Source organism: Miniopterus schreibersii (genome assembly GCF_964146895.1).
Source record: "Miniopterus schreibersii genome assembly, chromosome: 1".
NCBI lineage: Eukaryota > Metazoa > Chordata > Mammalia > Chiroptera > Miniopteridae > Miniopterus > Miniopterus schreibersii.
Window position 1 is genome coordinate 64791275 of NC_138101.1, and position 20489 is coordinate 64811763.

Consider the following 20489-nt stretch of genomic DNA (forward strand, 5'->3'; position numbering starts at 1 on the left):
TAAGGCTCTGAATTCGTTTCGACAAATTCCCTCAGGTTAACCCACAGGAAGATAGATAACTTATAAAATGAGAAAACCAAAAATACTCAGAAAAATAAGCACAACTTGCAGACTCAATACAGAACAAAAATACCTGTCAGTAAACGCAGGATGATGATATCATTTATTGTACATACCGGAACATCTCTGAGACCCCTAATCAAGGGAAAAAGAAGCCATCAGAAATCAATCCTGAGATGACTGATGCTAACAAGAATTTTAAAGTAGCTATTATATGTTCAAGGGCTTTTAGGAAAATAAAGTCACAATGCATGAACCATGGAAATCTCAGACAAGGAACAGAAGTGAAAAACTACCAAAAAAAGCCCAGCCAGCGTGCGCAGTGGTTGCGCGTCAACCTATGAACCAGAAGGTCACTGTTCGATTCCCGGTCAGGGCACATGCCGGGTCTCGGCCTCAATCCCCAGTCGGGGGCATGCAGGAGGCAGCCGGTCAATGACTCTCATCACTGATGTTTCTCTCTCTCTCTCTCGGTCTCCTTTCCTCTCTCTCTCTGAAATCAATAAAAACATATTTTTTAAAAAAACTATCAAAAAAAGAACAAATGAGGGAGTATCTGAAATAAAAAATCAGATAGTTTCAATCAAAACTTGGATATGGCAGAAATATCAGGGAAGTAAAAGAGATGAATAGAAATTATCCAGTCTGAAGAATAGGAAGGAAGGAAGCCTGAAAAGGCATGAAGAGAGTTCCAGTGACCTGTGAGACAATAGAAAATCATCTAAAAGGTTTGTATTCTGAGTCTCAGAATGAAGGCAAGAGGAGAGCATGTAACACACACACAAATAGCTGAAATCTAAAGATAAGAAGAAAATCTTTAAAAAACAGTCCGAGGAAAACAATACACAGGGTGGGGCAAAAGTACAGTTGTGAGTATGAGAAACACAGAATTTATTCTTGTATCTTTATTTATTATTGTGTTATTTTCCATATGAACAACTATAAACCTACCTTTGCCCCACCCTGCATTATATACTGGGTAACACTAAATCGATATGTGACGTCTCATCAGAAGCAATTGAGGCCAAAAGGAAATGGAACATCTTTACAAAAATCCCCATAACTCACAGTTCTGTAACTGGTAAAACTACGCTTCCAAAACAAAGGCAAGAAAAAGCAATTTCAGATCAATCAAAATAGAGAGAACTCATCACCAGCAGAACTGCACCACAAAAAATGCTAAAGTCTTCAAGTTGAAGAGAAATTACATGAGATGGAAACTACGGATCTTCTGGAAGTAATAAAGTGTATGGTACAGCCACTTTGGTAAATAGTTTGACAGTTTCTTATGAAGTTAAACATATAATTACCATCTCACAACAATATGCATGGATCCCTAAAGCATTATGCAAGAGAAAGAAGTCACATACCAAAGACTATGTATCTCTGGACAGTAAAACTGACTCTAATGAAATACAACTGCAATTGTTAAAAAGGCCAAAATTATAAGTACGTAAGTTTTCTCCCTTTAAAATAAATGAAAATGTACCTATTTTGACAATACTTTCAGACTTTATTCAAAACGTTCATTTTTTTGTTTATCAATAATACATATATGCTTACATTCATTTATTCATCAATTAAAAAAATACATATTCAGCACCTAGAACATGCCAGGAACTGTACAAAGCTTTTGTAATGGAACAATTCATATTAAGTACCTAGACACAAACCTAACATAAAATGTAGCAAGACCTTTATTACTAAATCAATATCACTTTACTAGAAGATATCCAAGAAAGTATGAATAAATGTAGAAATATATATCATGTAATATTTTAAAGATAGCAGAAATCCTTGACAACTGGACTCAGAAATTTGCACAGAAGAATAAAGGCATAAAAAAAAAACCACCCAATACTGAAAAAGTAGAATAAAAATGGAACTTGTCTTGAATGTTTTATTATGCAGTTATAGTAAATAAAATAACATGGCACTGGCACAGGAGTAGATCACTGACACCAAACAGAATCCAAAAACAGACTATTTGCATAAATAAAAATGGAATACATGATAAAGGAGACATTCAAAACAGTGAGAAGAGAACAGATTTTTCTGTTAAGTGGCAATGGAAAATTGTATATATGAAAAAAATAAATTCCACATGAATTAAAGACCCAATTATAAATAAATAAATAAATAAATATATATATATATACACACATATATATATATGTGTGTGTGTGTGTGTGTATATATATATATATATATATAAAAGAAAAAGGAAATAAAGACATCTTTCTGATTATGGGGTAAAAAAAATCTTAAGAATCAAAATGACTAGAATAATCTTTGGCTATGAGGAATATCATAATGAATGATAAAATAAATCAAAATGCTAAAATCATGTATAAAAATGACCAATACAATGAAATACATCAAAAGTAAAAATATCTGTAAACCAAAGGGCAACAGTTTTTCTGCAGATAGAAAATATTTGCAATCTAAGTAATAAATAACCAAGTAATTCTCATATATCAAAAGAATATGTCCACTCAATAGAAAAGTGGGAACAATGTGTCTAGAAAATTTAGAGAAGGGAAGATACAAATAGCCAATATATACATGAAAAAGATGCTCCATCCTAGCATTAAGCAGAAAAATCAAAAGTTAAAAAAGATACCATTTTTCATCTATCAGATTGGCAAAAAAGTTTTTTAATGCTCAGTAGTAGTATGTCACTGGAGCTTTAAAACCTGTAAATTAGGTATTATTTCCTTTATGTAAGTTAGGAAATTGGGGCTCCGTCAGGTTAGGTAATTTGCTCAAGGTCTTAAAGGACATAAATTCAATACAGTAGCTTTAAATATGAGACAGCAGATGTGTATGTGGGGGGGGAGACATCATCAAATTTGATTAGGTGATTACATCTCCTAACTGAATGTATATCCAAATTGTTACCAATTATTCTAGATCCAAGATTAAATATCAATAAGCAAAGATAGATAGATTAATGGAATGATTCTCAACCTGGGAGTGTTATCAAATGATATGCATTCCCATCTCTACTTCCTGCCCACATCCCCAAATCGAGAACCACCGTTACTTCCATGAAAACCATCTGAAGAAAAAAAATTAAAATGCCATTTTTATCTGGATAATTTCCATAAAACCATAACATGAAGTGAAGAAAGCACACAATCAGCTCACTTTTCATTTTTATGTTTAGTGAAAACCAGTAACATAAATGCAGTGCTGTATCTCTTTGCCCATATTATCAAAAAAAAAAAAAAAAAAGACACCAGGAAATGGCTTCATGCTTAAAATTTTGTCCAATGAGGGTAAAAATAAGTAAATAAACAACAAAGGAGTTTCCAAGTCTATGGATTTTACCACAGGAAGTGATGTAAATGCACTAAGCTCTTGTTCCAACTACAGATGCTGCTCTCACAGAACTAATCGTGGGCACACTGGCCTCTACACAAAATCTGTGGGAAGCAAGAACACATGTTTTTAATGACATTTTATAAACATTCACAAGAAACAACGGTTCCTTTCCAGAACACACTGTATTTTCTCCATCACATTTAGAGGGTCCAGCTCAGAGAACTGCTGTGATGGTCTGTGCTTACTCAGGACCTCTAAAAGGTTTCTGTGTTTCCCACCCTGCTCTGCGTATCCGTGTTTAAGAGCAGCTTAATGAACAGTATCCTTCATTTTAGTTGTCCTTTCCTTCCCATTCTCCTTTCCCAAAATTCTACTCTTATCAACACCTGTACTGAAAATATGTACTAACGTCATGAAAAATAATGGAAATTAACACACTACATGGCGGTCTATTTGTACTGTATCAGAAAAACCTCCCAGAAAAGACAGTAAATTTTTTTCCAAAGATACACATGTTCATTATCATTTCATGAGAAATTTCACATGGCCAATAAAATGAAAACCATCCAGATGTCTTGTGCATAATAGAAATTCAAATATTCTTCTAATCGAATTTTAATATGAAACATATAACAAAGTGGCTACAGCTCAGGCTTTGGGTCAGACAGACCGCCACTGAAGTTCCAGCTGCAGAAATTAAAAATGTGCCAATGTCCCTAAGAAATCTATCTCATATCCTTTCACTTAAAACTTTTCCCTTCATCGCTAACTTTGAACATAATTTAGGTCTTTCTACTTTAGAAGAAGACAGGCTAAAAATAATGGACTAAATTTATTTCCAAGAACAACCAAAATTCAGAGATTGGAAAAACCCTCGGGAACATTTACTGATTAGGGGATCAACTTTAGAGAAGAAACTAAAGCTTCAAGAGGTCATATGACTTGTCCAAGGTCAGATAACTAACAAACAGGAGCGGATTCTAGAATTTAAGTCTCCCCTACTCTCTACCACATCATAGAAATATGAATGAAACCTTAAAAACACTGAAAGAGGTCAAGGTTTAAAACAGAGGCAAGAGTCCCAGAAATCTACTTCTATTCTTAATTATAGTACATTTTACTCAATTTAACGCCGCTCCTCAACTGCCTTCTCCTACACCCCATCCCTACACACACACCCCTATTAAGGTACAACTCTTAATGAAATGAAAGGAATGAAGACCAAAAGAGCCATCTTTTTACTGGAACCTTTAGTCATAATTATCCCACTGATGCGTACATTATTTAAGAGCAAATGGTCAGGACTCCCAGAAAGCAATGTTGTCCCAGGCCACAAATATACCTGGCAACCCCAACTGGATCCCAATGGCTCTCTGCATGACTTCACACAAGTTACTAACCAACCCCCTACCACCAGTTCATCAGTCTCCTAATTTGATGCTTGCGTACTTGTTACACAGATGCTCCAAAAGAAGCATTCAGCAGACCTCCGTGGCATGACGTAAATCTTCCAGAAATTAGACTGGCTTTTAGACTGGCAACGATGGCAAGCCAGCCCCTTTCTGTGCCAGAGAACATGCACAGGAAATCGAACTGAACTCCATTTTTTCTGGTTACAAAAGTTAACACAGGTATTTTCCCCTAAGGTTACTATGCTATTCCTTATTTTTGCCCCCTAAATGACAGTATTGTGTTTTAGGAAGTAAGGAAATCAAATACCATATTAATTTGCTTATTTTTTAAAAATAATAATTGCCGGGACACTAAAATTTTTAATTTAGCAAATGAAAGTTTAAGCCAAAGATTCAGTTTCCACACATATATTCCTGCCTTGAAAGACAGTATAGACACCCAGAAAGTGGTTTCACTTTCTGGGGTTTCCATTACCCATGATCAACCCTGGTCCAATATTATATGGAAAATTCCAGAAATAAACAATCCGTAAGTTTTAAATTGCGCACCATTCTGAGCAGTGTGATGAAATCTCCTGCCATCTCACCCATCGCGCCCAGGATGTGAATCATGCCTTAGTTCACCGTATCTATGCTGTAGATGCTTCCTGCCTGTTGCTAACTCAGCAGCCATCTCAGTTACCAGACCGATTGTCATGGTGTTGCAGTACTTGTATTCAACCCTCATTTTACTTAATAATGGCCCCAAAGTGCAAGAGTAGTGATGCTGGCAATTCAGATATGCCAGAGAAGCTGTAAAGCGCTTCCTTTAAGTAAAAGGGTAAAAATTCTCAACTTAGTGAAAAAGAAAAAATATTATATCCTGAGGATGAAACACATATGGCAAGAATGAATCTTCTATCTGTAAAACTGTGAGGAAGGAAAAAGAAATTCGTGCTACTTTTGATATTGTACCTCAAACTGCAAAAATGCAACCACAGTGTGTAAAAGTGCTTGCTTAAGATGGACAAGGCATTAAAGTTGTGGGTGGAAAACATAAATAGAAAACGTGCTCCCACTGCTGGTAACATGTTATGTCCCCTGACATAAGGTCCTGAGGCATCACTGGCAGTTCTGGAGAGGCTCAAACATCTGTTTGGTGAATATATGAAGCTCTACATTATAGAAAGTGGTTAATTTAATCGAGACAGAAATTACACAACCCCTCACATTTTGATCTTCTTAAAAGAAAGCTCTGAACTTGGTTATTTCATAACTAAGTGCTATTATTCCTAATGGCCAAAGTATTCTCTAGTAACAATTTAGGTGTCCTGGAGTCTTACTAACTCTTTCAGGCCATTACGGCACCACTGGGAACATGAGAGTCTAAAAATCTAATTACAGTGCATTAAATGGCCTTAGTGCTCTCCAAGCATTAATGAGCCAGGCAAAGTGACCAATTTTCTATCAGGGAATATAAGGAATTTGTTTTCAAATGTTAAACTTTTTTAGATTTTCACAGTGGCTACTCCAGTTTCAGAAGGTAAAACTTCAAGATTTAAATAATAATGTAGAAATTACAGAAATACAGCCAGCAAACAGTTTCTTTCTAACTGAAACACATTCTCTGATGCAATTACTAGCATTAGCTCAGTCATGTCAAAGTTAAAAACTGTAACTGTTATTACAGGATATTACAGTCTCCCAAAGTTTGCACATATGTTCACTGGGATCAAAGAAGTTATTTCATAACAAATAAAACCCTAAAACTTCCTAGCAGAATCATACATTAAATGTGTCTAAATTAATATAGCCAACACACACACACTCTGTTCATAAATTAAAACAGATTTCTTTGTTTAAGAAACAAAAAGGTACTGACCATGTCAAAAAACAAAACAAAACAGCTACTTCTCAAGTAGTGGAAATGAGTAAGAAGGATTCATTTTTTAAATGTCTAAACAACAATAAAAATGTATAGAAAATAATTTTTACAATTTTTTATAAATTTCTGTATTACACACATCCTCAGAAAACTACAGGATTTTTAAAAAATTTCCAGATAGCTTCTTTTGCTAGATGCTTTTAATCTTTCCTCCTGTTGATCTAATAAAAATATCAAGAAGCACAGATTATGGCAAATGTTTAAACTGTTATAAAATTACTCACTCCTTTGTAATAGAAATTTCAATTCATGCACAATTATTTATATTTAAAGTTACTGCATTAGATATTTTAAAGTTAAGTAGTAGGTGACCCCCCCCACACACACACACACATGAAATTCTAATATGTACCAAACTAGAGAATCAACTTCCAATGCATTTTCTGGAAAAATTTTTGGAAAATGTACCAGCCAATAATGAAAAAGAAAAAAACAAAAAAAGGGAACATGAAAGAATCTAAGAAAGAGTAGAACTAATAAGCCAGAAGGGCAATGGAAAGAAACCCATTATAATAGCTATGCAGTTGAACGTTTTTTCACTTTTTTTTTTTTTTTTTTGAGGCAAGAGACAGAGAAGGAGTAGACTGATATGTACTGTGATGTCTGATCATTATACTTTGATCATTTTTAGGAAAATGATTTTTCTATGAAAAAAATAAGAATAGCTATGCAGAGGGCTCAAGAGAACAGCCTATCCAAAACTGATCATTCAATAAATGGTATGATAAACTACATGAATAATATTCACATAAATACTATAAATGCTATTCATTAGTTTCCAAGTTTCAAAATCAGGAGTCAAAACATGAAAAAACAGTTACAGGAAAGAACAGAACTTAAAGCATTTTTCCTTTTGATGCTGTAGAACTAGCAGTGCAGCTGAGTGAAGCTGGGTGGAAAGGGGCAGAGGAGGAGAGAAGTGCAAGAACCTCAGTGGCCTTGTTCCATCCTGGGAGGCCTCCAGCTATTGTTTAAAATTAATGAAGCAAAAAATGTAACTCAAAGTGTAATACTGAGAATTATTACGATAACACAAGAAGAAACATGGTAACAAAATTGAGAAATGTATGAAAAGTTAATTTCCTAATCTTTCAAAGCAGCAACTTTAGTCAGGAGGGAAAAGACAGGAATTAAGAAACAGATGTGTAAGTACGCTGCTTACAGGAGGGAAGCAAACACTCAAGAGAACTAAAGGCGAGGGTGAAGGGGTAATGAGCAGCAAGACTGAGGGTGAGAAGTGGGAAGGAGAACTTCAGTTTTCATTTTATATACCTTTTTTATTCTTCTGAGTTTTTATTTCCAAGTACTATGATTATTATTTTGATTAAAAATGCCATCCAAAATCCTGTGTTTGTGATTTTAGAAAGTAAATGCGGGCAGGACACATAAGAAACATTTAAAAAGTTGTTTGACTTAATATTAAATATAGTATATTAATTTTCAAAGATATATAGTAGAGAATGGTACCACACTTTTCCTATCTATTAGCTAATATTTAATCATATGAATCCAAATATACTTTTCTTTTGTAATCATAAAATTGGTTCTTTTATTTATTCCTGAGGCCTTGTTACCTGACCAAGGTTCTATTTTAAACCTGTAACATCATATAAAATAAGCCATGTGCTTATAATACTTAAGCTCCTACTGAATTATAAGATAGACACCTTTAGAAGATGAATTAATTATGATACAAAAAAGTTATTAAAAATTGTAATCAAATTATAACTGTTTTCTCTTAAATAAACTTTAAAAAATTCCTTCACATATTTAGGAAGCTTTCAGCCCCTGTAATTACTGAGCATCATACAGCTCTCATCCTCTCCAATTCCCTTCTTTCTGAGGGGCTGATGAAAACACAGACAATACAGCAAGCTAAGGAGTGAAGAAAGAAAAGTAAGGTTAGGAATCATTCCTGCCCACTAACACTTCCTTACTCAGCAGGACAACAGAAACTCTGTTGTCTGAAATAGCTAAGAGAACAGCTGTATGATGTTTGAAAGATGATAAATATAAATCAAAACTTGTGTTTAAATTAAAAATAAAAGCTGCTACATAGGATCACCTGGTATTCCAGGAATTATGATTTTTTTAAAAAAATTATACTATAATTTCTTCAGCCTTTCCATTCGTGCCTACATCTATTTCTTCTTTGGGTCACTAAAATAAGAGAGAAGACAAAAGAAAATTCAACAAAGATATGTGGGATGTATTCTAATAATGTGAAGGTAAAAGAAATCAAAAGGAAAAGGAAAACACAACTCTTAAAACTACAGGATTTATTTTACAAAATCTAGATTTATAAGAGCACGTAAGATACTACCCACTGCAAACAACAGAGGAAATACTTTCCATTCCCTTCCATATCCTACTCATTCTGGAAATAAACACCAGACACAATGTCAGCATACCATTTTAGAGCAAAATATGTCAATAATTCTTGCCTTTCAATTTTAGGATTTTAAAAAGTTATGAAGAATTGTATTTTTCACGATGAAGATAATACACGTGTTGCCTTCTAATAGGATCAAAAAAGTCCCTTCAAAACAATAATTTGTTTTACTTATTCCAGTTTTCATCCCAAACTAAACAAGCTTCAGTATTTCTGCTTGTCTTTTTGGACAAGCACACACAAAACGGATTTAGGCGATGAGTAAACGCAAAGTCATCTCCACTCGCACACACTGAAGGGAAGTGAATGCTCACATTTTTCATTCTAAGCCTTAGGACACTTGAGGAGTAAGGTACTTAGCCTATGCAGTCTGGTTTCAATACCACGAGTTACAAATAATACAAATGACTACTATCAAGTGTGAATTCCTCTGTACAGTACTATCGATGGACAATGGACTTTAAAATCAAACAGAAATGAGTTCAAATTATGGTTCTCCTGTTTACTGGATGTACAACTTAGAGACAAGTTATTTAAATCCTTTGAGCACCAAAGACTAAAGGAGGTCAAACATAGGGTGTCAGAAGAAGAGCAGACTCTGGGTGGTGGGCACGCAGAGCAATATACAGATGATGTATCATAGAACTGTAGACTTGAAACCTGTATGATCTTATTAACCAATGTCACTCCGATGAATTTAATTTAAAAAGAAAAAAATAATACTATGTACTAGAACAGGCACCAGTGCTTTGGCATATGCTAGGGAGTTTAAAATGTTAAATCACAGCCCAGCTGGAGTGGCCCAGTGGTTGAGAGTCGACCTAGGATCCAGGAGATTGCTGTTCGATTCCCAGTCAGGGCACATGCCCGGGCTGCGGGCTCGATCCCCAGTAGGGGGCGTGCAGGAGGCAGCCGATCAATGAGCCGATCTCTCATCATTGATGTTTCTATCTCTCTCCCTTTCCCTTCCTCTTTCTGAAATCAATAATGATATATTTAAAAAATAAAAAAATTTAAAAAATTCCATGGAGAGAGAATAAAAAACAAAACATATAATTTAACTCCTCAATAGAGTGTGTTTTACATAAAACTCTTTTAAATTCTAAGAATTCCAATGAATCAGATTTATTTCTGTTTCTGCAAAGTTATAGACTCACCATGAAACTTTGAGGCTTCAGGATCATTCACATTGATAGCAATTAATTTCCAATCTGTTTCCCCTTGATCAATAAGAGCCAAAATTCCAAGGATCTTCACACAAATAACCTCTCCACAAGAAATAACCTTTAAAGAAAAAAGAAATTCAGTATTTGCAAAGCTTTGGAGACGTTTACTCATATCTCATAAAAATCCATGCTGAAAAGCACTGTAGACTGAAATTTAATAAAGGTTTAATAACTTAAAATAATGTAAAACCAGGCATACAAGCCTTCTATGACATGTCTTTTAAAATTAAGTATCTTGATCCCTTTTTAGAAATTGAAGTTATTTATAGATCTTGAAACTTAATGTACTCGGCCTAGAAACACACTAAACAGAAAATAAATCCATGTGCGTCATTACCTCACGCAACCCTGGCTTCTGCTGCTTGGGATTAAAAAGAGACCTGAGAATCCTTTTAAACTGCTTCATAGTATAGTTTTTGCAAAACACATTTTTCAGTTACTAGTGAAAAGTAAATTTTTAACATATTAGAATATAACCTTAAGAAGATAATAAATGACGATGAAAGAATTATCAATATTTTAAAGATACAGACAAAAGTCTTCGTAAGATGTTTTTGAGATTTAAAGAGAAACCAAGAAATAGCATTATGGTCAAGCAGATGTTTCATGTGCTAAAAAAAATTATTTCAGTGGTTCCTCCAAGTTGTCTGTGCCGAGTTTATATGCATCATTCTTCCTACAGCCTTTTATTTTTAAAGGTTTAGTCAGCTACAGAATTTCACTGCAAGCTGAAATTTGAACACATGCTTCAGAATAAATTCCTTCATGATTCAAAATGAATCAAACATTTGGAAAGCAAGGTAAGCAAAACAAAGTCACGTTTGTGTCCTGGGATTATTTGAGAGAAAAATACCAGATTTTAAACCACAAAGTCAAATAAATCCTTTTAGAACATTTGCAAAATAAATCTAAACTAATGTAAGTCTGTATGAAGTTGTAATTAGTTTACACAACAGATTGGTGAGATTGCATGAACTAAACTGAAATTTCATTTTTAGGGGAACATACACAAATATATTAACCAGATTCTTAGATGTTTAGACTCTATTAAGTATCCAGCACCATATCGGACACATTGCATATAAAAAGAAAGGATCTCTGTTCTCAAAGGTGACAATTTTGTTGGGAAACCTACACACCTCATGCCAGGAGATCCTTCACAAAACAAAACTGTTCCAAGTTATCATATCACATAATTACCAATGAAAGACTGGCTAAATTGTTTAAGGCAGTGATAAACTAGATCACTGGTTCTCAACCACAGGCAATTTTGCCCTCTAGAGGACATCTGGTAATATCTGGAGATACTTTTGGTTGTCAGGCTGGGAGGTATTGCTAGCACCTAGTGGGAAGAGGCCAGGGATGCTGCAGGACAGTCCCCTGTAAAAGGACTATCCATCCAAATGTCAACAGTGCCAAAGCTGAGGAGCCCTACAGTAGATTTTGGTGGCAGGAATGTCTATCAGAATTCCCGGAAATCACAGATAGTTTTAAAAAGCACATTCTAACTTGTTTAATTTTTATTCACAACAAGTCATTTGCTTGAAATTTCAGACATCATAAGAGCAAGAGAAGCTCTGAGACTTTCATGGTTACCAGGGCAAGCAGGAAGTAGTCCAGGATTATCAAACTTTATCAGAATGATACATGCTCTTTGATCTCATAAGCAACAGAACGGGATTAGATAAACCACTACCTTCTTATACTGACTTTACAAACTGGAAAGGGAACTCTCTTAGTCAAACCAAAAATTCTAGATAAGAAGCTTGGGAACAAATAGTAAAACTCTTTTGAACTCCCCAGACTTCAATTCATTCTAAATCAAGTCAACAAATTTACGGGGAACATACAATGTTAGACACCAAATGAATGATACATAAGCAGTCAAGGAATTTAACCTTAGAAATGTCTCTGTTTGTGGTTTTAAGTCTACTATTAACTTCCAGGACTGCTCCTCTCCCTCTGCCCATTTCCAATGGGGTGTTAAAGACGCTCTCTACCACCACACTCCTTACAGATGATTTAAGGACTCTTGCACAACCAAGGACAGAAGAAGCACAATCCCAACAAAAACCTTTTCTTTATGCAGCAATCAAGTACTTACTTAATAATTACTAAATGCTATTTCAGGTCTCTAACTAAAGGAATAAGTTGATCTGGCTATAAGATGAAGCCTCTCTTCCTTGTTCCATTACAAAACTTTCAGTCTACCCTTACAAGAAAATTAATGTACACAGCAGATTCTGTTACTAAAATCTTTGGGAATCATATATCTCATCATGTTTGAAAATGGGCTGAGATTCTGAAACAAGAACACAGGTATGCCTGAAAGGTTTTAGGAAGAAATAAGAGCAGGGTCATTATTGACTTTTTCTAGCTATTATGGAAATATTTCAAAAGATAGGATTTTTAAGTCACAAATATGTGAGGTTGAATTCTTCTTCCACCATTCCCTAAGGTGACGTTGGGCAAATTACTTCACTCATTATTTGGGGACTTGGTTTCTCAATAGTAAAATGGAGATCATATCACTTATTCCTTGAAGTAAAGAGCAAAGGAAACAGCAGACACATGAACTAGAACATAAGAGGTCTTCTATAGATGTTAGCGTTTTTCCTCTCTGGGCTCTCCATGTACTTAGCTCGTACTTGTCAACTACTAAGTGGCCTACGACAAAAGTTCTATGCTGATTCAGAATTTGAAGAACGTGGTAAAACTTCAACTGGACCCAATGACTACAAGAAAACCATGGAAAGCAAAGCTGTTTGAGGCCTGTTATCCTGTGTATTAGGTTCCTGTTGTAACGTAACAATAGAAAGGCTTAATATAGTGTACATTTATTATCTCACAGTTTCCATGGGTCAGGAGTTCAGGCACAACATGGCTAGATTCTCTGCTTATGGCCTAATAAGGCCAAAAATCAAGGGGTTGGGCAGGCTGGGCTCTGATCTAAAGGTTCAAAGGAAGAATCCACTTAAACTCAGTTCTTTGCAGCTGTTGGACTGAGGTCCCTGTTAACTTGCTAGATGTCAAGCAGGGGCTGCTCTCTGCAACCAGAAGCCAACTGCATTCCTTTCCATAGGCCCCCTTCCTCCACTTTCCAACAGCAATGGTGCATCACTATTTCTCGTACTTGGGACCTCTGACTTCCTCTTCTAGCACTGGCCAGAGAAAGCTCTGTACTTTTAAGGGCTCATGTAATTACATTGGACCTGCATGGGACATCCAGGATAATCTTCCTACTTTACAGTAAATTGTGCTATATAAAATAATATAGTCAAGGGAACTATATAGTCAAAACTCTGGAAATCAGGGGAGATGTCTTTGCAGAGCCATTTTAGGGACTCTGCCTCCCATATCCAGTTATCCCTAAAGAAGTTAAAAAGTCAGGGCTATATTCAGGAAAACTTTTAACTGTATCAACTCCAAACAGAAAATGAACTGGAAAAAATGCAAAACAAAATCCAAATGTTTATGTATTTATCCAAGGAGAAAGAAAACAGAGATAAACACAATATGATTTACTGGGATAGCAGGATTATGAGGGAAGGCTGATGCTTGATTTTGTTTTCATTAATATAACTAAAATTTTCTTGGAAAAATAAATATTATTGAAGAAAAAATAAACCTAAACATAGAAAGAATTTGGATCAAACATAAAAACAAAACCAGGTAAAAAGAAGAAATATGAAAAAAAAAATAGTGATTATTGGGTTTAAATAGTAATCAGAAGTGCAAAATTAATACGTTCTAAAATAAACTATCAGTATTACTGACAACTATATTATCTAAAAATTCATTTTTTATTTTATATTACTTATTTCATCATTCTAGGGCATCCTCTTTTCTCTTGGTCCATAGGATTTTCTCCTATACTTTACATTATATGATTGACGTTAAACCAGAAGTATATTCATTTGACCATTTATAATCAATGTTACATTTCCACAAAAAATAACGAGTTTATATGTTTTTTCAGCAATGATGTATATAAAATAATATATACATCATTATAAAATAATAATATACTGAAACCTACTATATATCACCTACTATATACCAAGCTTTCTATGAAAAATGTAAAAGTATGCCTTCAAGATTAACTATGTATACCTTATTAAAAATCACTTTCATTTGAAACTTTTAATTTTATTCTACGTATTTAGCGACTTTGACAGGTTTATTAAAAAGCTTCTATATCAACTTTTCTTAGAGTAATTCCTATGTTTTGTCAGTAACAAATAAGTGTTACTAAGTCAAATCAATTAATTGGTACATTTTCATGAGTTCCTCCAGTTACTAATGTCATTAATTACATTATCACCTACAAATTTTTACATAAAATTTAAAAATTTTAAGTGAAAATAAGATATTTCTATTGCATCTTTTCACTCACACTTAATATCTGCATAAGAATGTAAATTTACATAATAATTTGCCCTTAATATGAACTGAATGGCCCCAGGGGTTATACCCTAAGAAGAGTTTTCTAATATATAAACCTTTCCGTCAATGTAATGTTCTTTAATTTAGTGACTATTACTTATTGTGAAATAGGATATGTGAAAGTGACTAAAGTACGTAACACAGGGTCTGAAACACAGGAGGTACTCAATAAAACACTTAAATTCTTCCTTTCTTCTAATCTGGTCCTTTGAGACAGACTTTACTACCCCTCTGGGGAGAAAACATCTGAAAAGATAAGTTCCTAAACTACAGCTTACATTTGAAAGAAAGCTAACAATCTGCTATATTTCTGCTGGAGAGAGATAGGAAATACAGAGTCTGACACGCAAACTCCAGCCCCTTTGTTTGTCCCTGAATCTGTGTAAAACCAGAAACACAAGTTGAGGATAAAACGAAATCGACTTAAAGGCTATTTACAATACAGAATCAATATTTCATGACTCATGGGATGAAGAAAAGCAAAGAATGACCAAGGATGGCTCCGCAGTTTGGGGGACTGAAAATACTGGGGGATGTCAATAGGACAGGAGGAAAGGGTGAGCTCTGTTTTGGACACAGTGAGTTTGAGATGTGTGGGAGACATGCAAGGGCAGAAGTAGGCAGCTGAGTACACAGGTCTGAGCTGGAGGTATCATTCTGACAGCAAAACTAGGGGTGCTTGGGACAGGGTCATCAAGGCAAGTTCCTAAATGAGGGGAAGGAGTTGGATGAGGGCACAACTCTCAAGCTAACCAATCCTTATGCAGAAGAAAAGGAGCTTGCAAAAGCAACCAAGAAGAACCAGAATTAGAGAATGCCCAAGATATTATAACACAATCCAAGTAAAGTGAAGAGGCTGTCTTGGGAAGAAAGACAAGGTTAACAGTATAAAATGATAAAGCAAATTCAAGTTAGAGATTCAAGTGGACGAAAAAGGGGCTACATGCTAACCTGACCAGCTCGGGGGGCCTGCGTAGCGAGCCCTACAAACTCAGAGACCTAAAGGAACCGCACGGGATGGTCTGAAATGAAAACTTCCTAAGTAAAAGCAAGTCTTGGGGGTAGTCTTGTCCGAGGCTGGTATCTTCCTTCACAAAGTGTCAAATCATTACCAGAACTGAGCCAGTCTACTGTCCTTTTGCATCTACCATAACAAACCTTTGGAATGTCAGAGTAATTTCCTTTCACCACACCCCTCAGGGCACAATCACTGAACCCCGAGCAGAGACCACAGAACCCCTCGTTATTGTTATCCTGTTAATGGCTGACTGTTAACTACCCTGCACCCACCAATGTAAAAGAAGTATGTGTCAAAACCCCTTTACGTTTTATGCAATCCCAGAGATTCCCACCACCCCACTTTCTCCCCCCTCCCTAATGTATCACCTGTGGATTTCATGTAACCTCCCCTTACATCTTCCCCTACAATCCTGATATATAAAACAGGTGCAAAACTGCCATTCTCTGGAGCATTTGCTCAATCCGTTGAGATTCTGCTTCCCGGCAATTGTCATCAGTTTGGCTCAAATAAACTCATAAAAATTCTTACAGGTTTGGATGGTTCTTACATCAACAGAAAAAACCTATGAAACAGGCCTGTTGGATTTGTCTAAAAAAAAAAAAGTAACCACGGACCCTAGTGAGAGCAGTTTCATTGAAATAATGGCAGGATGAAAACAGTTTTGAAACAGGTTGAAGATGAAGTGGGAAACTGTTTACAAGCCTTCATGTGAAGGGAAAGGAGACAGGAGACATTTGGAAAGAAAACAACTAAGAAATAGAAGTTGTAACTACCTGATGAAAGTAAAGACAGAGAAATACTGTCCCTCAGAAGCAGAAAGGGACAGGATCTACAGCATGGGTGGAAGCACTGGTCTTGGACAAAAAAAGACAACCCTCCTAGTCATAGAAGGAAGGGGGAGAAACAATGTTTGCAGGCACAGGTAGTTTGTAAGTCTAAGGGGGAAAGGTGAGGGAGCTCTCATCTGCTGGTTTCTCTGACTCCACAAAATTAAAGACAAGACATTGTGCTGGGAGTGAGAACAAAGTGCAAGGAGTTGAATGTCTATAGAAAATAATAAATATTAGGAATAAATGCAGTAAAAATTGAAAAATGAATTGACCGGAGACAGAATTCTATGGGTAGCAGCAGCCTATGAAACTGTAAGTTTTGCTTTCCCTAGTAGGACTTGACAACATGGAAGCAGGCACAGAAAAAAAAGAGTACCCTCGGCTTTCGTCAGTTTTGAATTTCCTGTCTGGACAATGGAAGCTGAAGATGGGACTCAGCTGAATTTTTCTATAAAAGCTCAGGAAGTAAATACTTCAGACTTTGCAGGCTGTGTGGTCTCTGCTACCACTCAGACAATATGTAAATGAATGGGTGTAGCTGTGTTATTTATGAAAACAGGTGGAGAGCTAGCTTTGACCCGCCATTGGGCTATAGTTTACCAGTCCCTAGCGTAAGAGAAGGAAGTCAATATACAAAAAGGGAGGAGGGCGGGAGGGCGGGTGGGTGGCTGGGGAGAGAGTAACCAAATAATTTATATGCATATATGCACAACCCGAGGACTCGGACAATGGTGGGGATGGGGACTGGGGAGGGGGATGGGACGGGGTAGAACGGGTCATTGGGGAGAAAAAGGGACATCTGTAATATTTTAAACAAAAATAAAATTTAAAAAAAATTTTTAAAAAAAGGGACTGATACCAGAGGGACCGATAGGCTAGAACTTTGAAGAGCTGAAGAACCAGTGCCTTCTAAAGAGAACTGAAATTAAAATTTCAAGAATACACTAGAACACATTCGAACAACACAGGTTATAAAACCAACCTTTGAGCCTATTTCACAAACATCAATAGGATCATCATCTCCACAGCAGTTTGTGCTATTATCTTTCCGATGGGGATCTTCCCAAGTCTAAAAAAAGGGGAGAGGGAAGCAGAAATATAGGTTAATACCCACTATAACATATTTTAATCTTTCCACATGATCATGAAGTTTTATAGATAGCGGTAGTCCAAGGGAAAATTCTCAGAAATTATTTAGGCTCAATGCCAAAATGCCAATACATCCTCAAGCACAATAATAATTAAAGCCTATTTATAGTATTTCCTCCCCTCTGTCTTTCATTTGTTTGTATAATCGCATCTGAATGGTATTTCCAAACACACTCCTCTTCCAAGTTTAGTCAGTGTCTAAATCCCTGTTCACGTTCAGAGCTTCAGTTCAGCTGCGCCCACCGTCGATGCCTTTGTTTCCACAGGCTGCCTACACTGCTGCTTCCTCTAAGGTACACGCAGTGGGCCTGGCTTTCTGTGTTTGAAAACAAACTTCCTAGTCTTTAAATGGCTTCTACTAAAAGAAACCAAGTTTTCCCTTCACAAACTAAAGATCAAGATAGTGATACCAAAAAAGTAAAAATCTATTTTTTGTCTCATTTCATTCCGTTTTAAAAAACCCTCTACCTTTTCCATCACATCTCAAGACTTTGACAAAAACATGAAGATTTCAACTCTCTAGTTTACTGAAAATAGATTATACCCTGTTGGCTACAAAATATATACAAGGGCACTTTTATAAATGAGTATGTAGTATAATGGAAATTTGTTGTCCAGTTTTTTAAATATCCCCTAGGTACTATCCTTCCCAAAAAGCTTAATTACCTGATTCTAAACAGAACTATAGAACTTCCCTAAAATTATTTTCCTCAGATTTACATTAAAAGATACGCAGAGACTATGTTATCTCAAGATTGTTATCTAGAATTTCAGATTATCTAAGCTTGGTTCCTCTAATTTTATACAAATAATTAAATATGGACTCTTATTTATAGCTAAAACCTAGATAAACTCCAATACAGGGTGGGGCAAAAGTAGGTTTACAGTTTGTATGGAAAATAATACAATAATTAATACATAATACAAGAATAAACTTTCGTGTACTCACAACTGTACACCTACTTTTGCCCCACCCTGTGTTTTTCTTCTAGTCCTAATTATAGCATATTCAGAAATAAACTGTTCCACTTATACCAAAAAAACACAAAAAATCAGTAAACCAAATCTAACATTTCACTACCCCAAATACTAATATTACTAATAAAATATAAGAAAAATAAATGTAACTGTTAACCTTACATACTGGTTATAGGTGAGTGACACTTCACACGCTCTCTCTCTCTCTCTCTCTCTCTCACACACACACACACACACACACACACACACACACATTATTAAGCCCATTTTACAGATAAGTAAACTGAAGCACACAGTTTAAACTTGCTCAAGCTGTTTCTGAATGGGGGCAAGGGGATTAGAACTCATGCTATTAACCATTATGTGATGATGCTCAAATTCTGATAACAATAGCAGTTGAATGGCAAAGTAATTTGCCAATTTCATGGTCTCTTCTTTTAAGTACCTTCCCTTACTCTCTGAATCTCCTAAGTCTATTTTCCTGTGGGGGTTGTCTTCTTTCCCACTGTTCTCTTACTGTTTCTTGTTTTCTGTTACCTGTCACCAGGCATCCATTCATGCAGTAAATATTTATTGAGTGCCTACTCTGGGCCAGGTGTTAGGAACAGAGATAAATAGGACATAGTCAATACTCTGAAGAATGTCATGTTAATAAATGGTATAGCATTTGTTACAAATGCTATAAAATTAATCTTAATGTGCTGGAGAAACCAAGGTGGGACTGAGGTATAACTAGAATCAGAAAACCTAGAAGCAGAATCCAAAAATATCTGAGAAGTTTCTCCTTTGTAAAGCAGGTGGGAGCATATGATGTTACAACTTCTTTTGTGAACAATTTGGGAATACCTAGTAAAGTAAAATAGGTGTGTAACTCACAATTTAGCAATTTGACTCACAGGTATAGACCTAGGAGTATATATCTATATATACTATGTATAAAGAAAAATTTTAGAACGGACCCCAAAAAAGCATAAAAAATTTAAAAACCACCCTATCAACAGGAAGATGTTAAAATCATACAAAAGATGACTATAAAGCTATACAAATAAATAATCAGAGTTCACAGATTATTGATCAAGCCTAAAACAAATGTTGCTCACTCTTACGCAGGTGTTTGAGAACATTATCTTACAATCTATAAATATTAACCAATATGTTTGCAATACTTAGGTCTCTTTAACACATCATTGGCCTGCACAGAGCTGTACACATACGTGCTTCTGGAAAACCACTTCCTGTCACCAAGTCAACAGAAGTCAGATCTCCTCGGTTACTACCTGTACTTCACCAGCTTCCATTTGGAGCTAAAGCCTCTATCAGCTGTTTCACTATTGGCAGCTAACATCAGTAGCAACAGTGTCATCATCGCTGAGATAATATGACTGAGAACTCACTATGGGGCTAAACACTTGGCTTTGATCATCTCATTCAATACTCCCAATAACTTTGCAGGGTAAGTGGTATGATGACACAGGTGAGATGACCTGGAGAGGCTTAGTCACTGGTCCCACGTTATAAAGCTACTTAGTGGTACTGATATTTGGGGTCAAGGAATCAAATTTATAATAAAGTTCAAAATAATAAACACAACAACATTACACTGAGACTGAAGAAGTCTTGAATTTAGTGATTCTAGTCCTTTAACATTATCCAGATGTGTCTTCCAGATATTCACTCAGAAAGACTTGGGAAAGACAAAGCCAACTGCTGCCCAGGCCAAACTC

General features: G+C 35.7%; 1 protein-coding gene across 2 annotated transcripts in view; it reads right to left on the minus strand.

Annotated features, from left to right (window-relative positions):
* Positions 1 to 20489, minus strand: part of PPA2 (inorganic pyrophosphatase 2) — an 84106-nt gene that overhangs the window by 26206 nt on the left and 37411 nt on the right. For both annotated transcript variants that reach the window (XM_081136003.1, XM_081136002.1), the window contains 2 exons: positions 17621 to 17707; positions 10273 to 10399 (listed from right to left, as the gene is read on the minus strand). In XM_081136003.1, coding sequence (XP_080992129.1) covers positions 10273 to 10399; positions 17621 to 17707 — 214 coding nt within the window. The remainder of the gene's footprint in view (positions 1 to 10272; positions 10400 to 17620; positions 17708 to 20489) is intronic.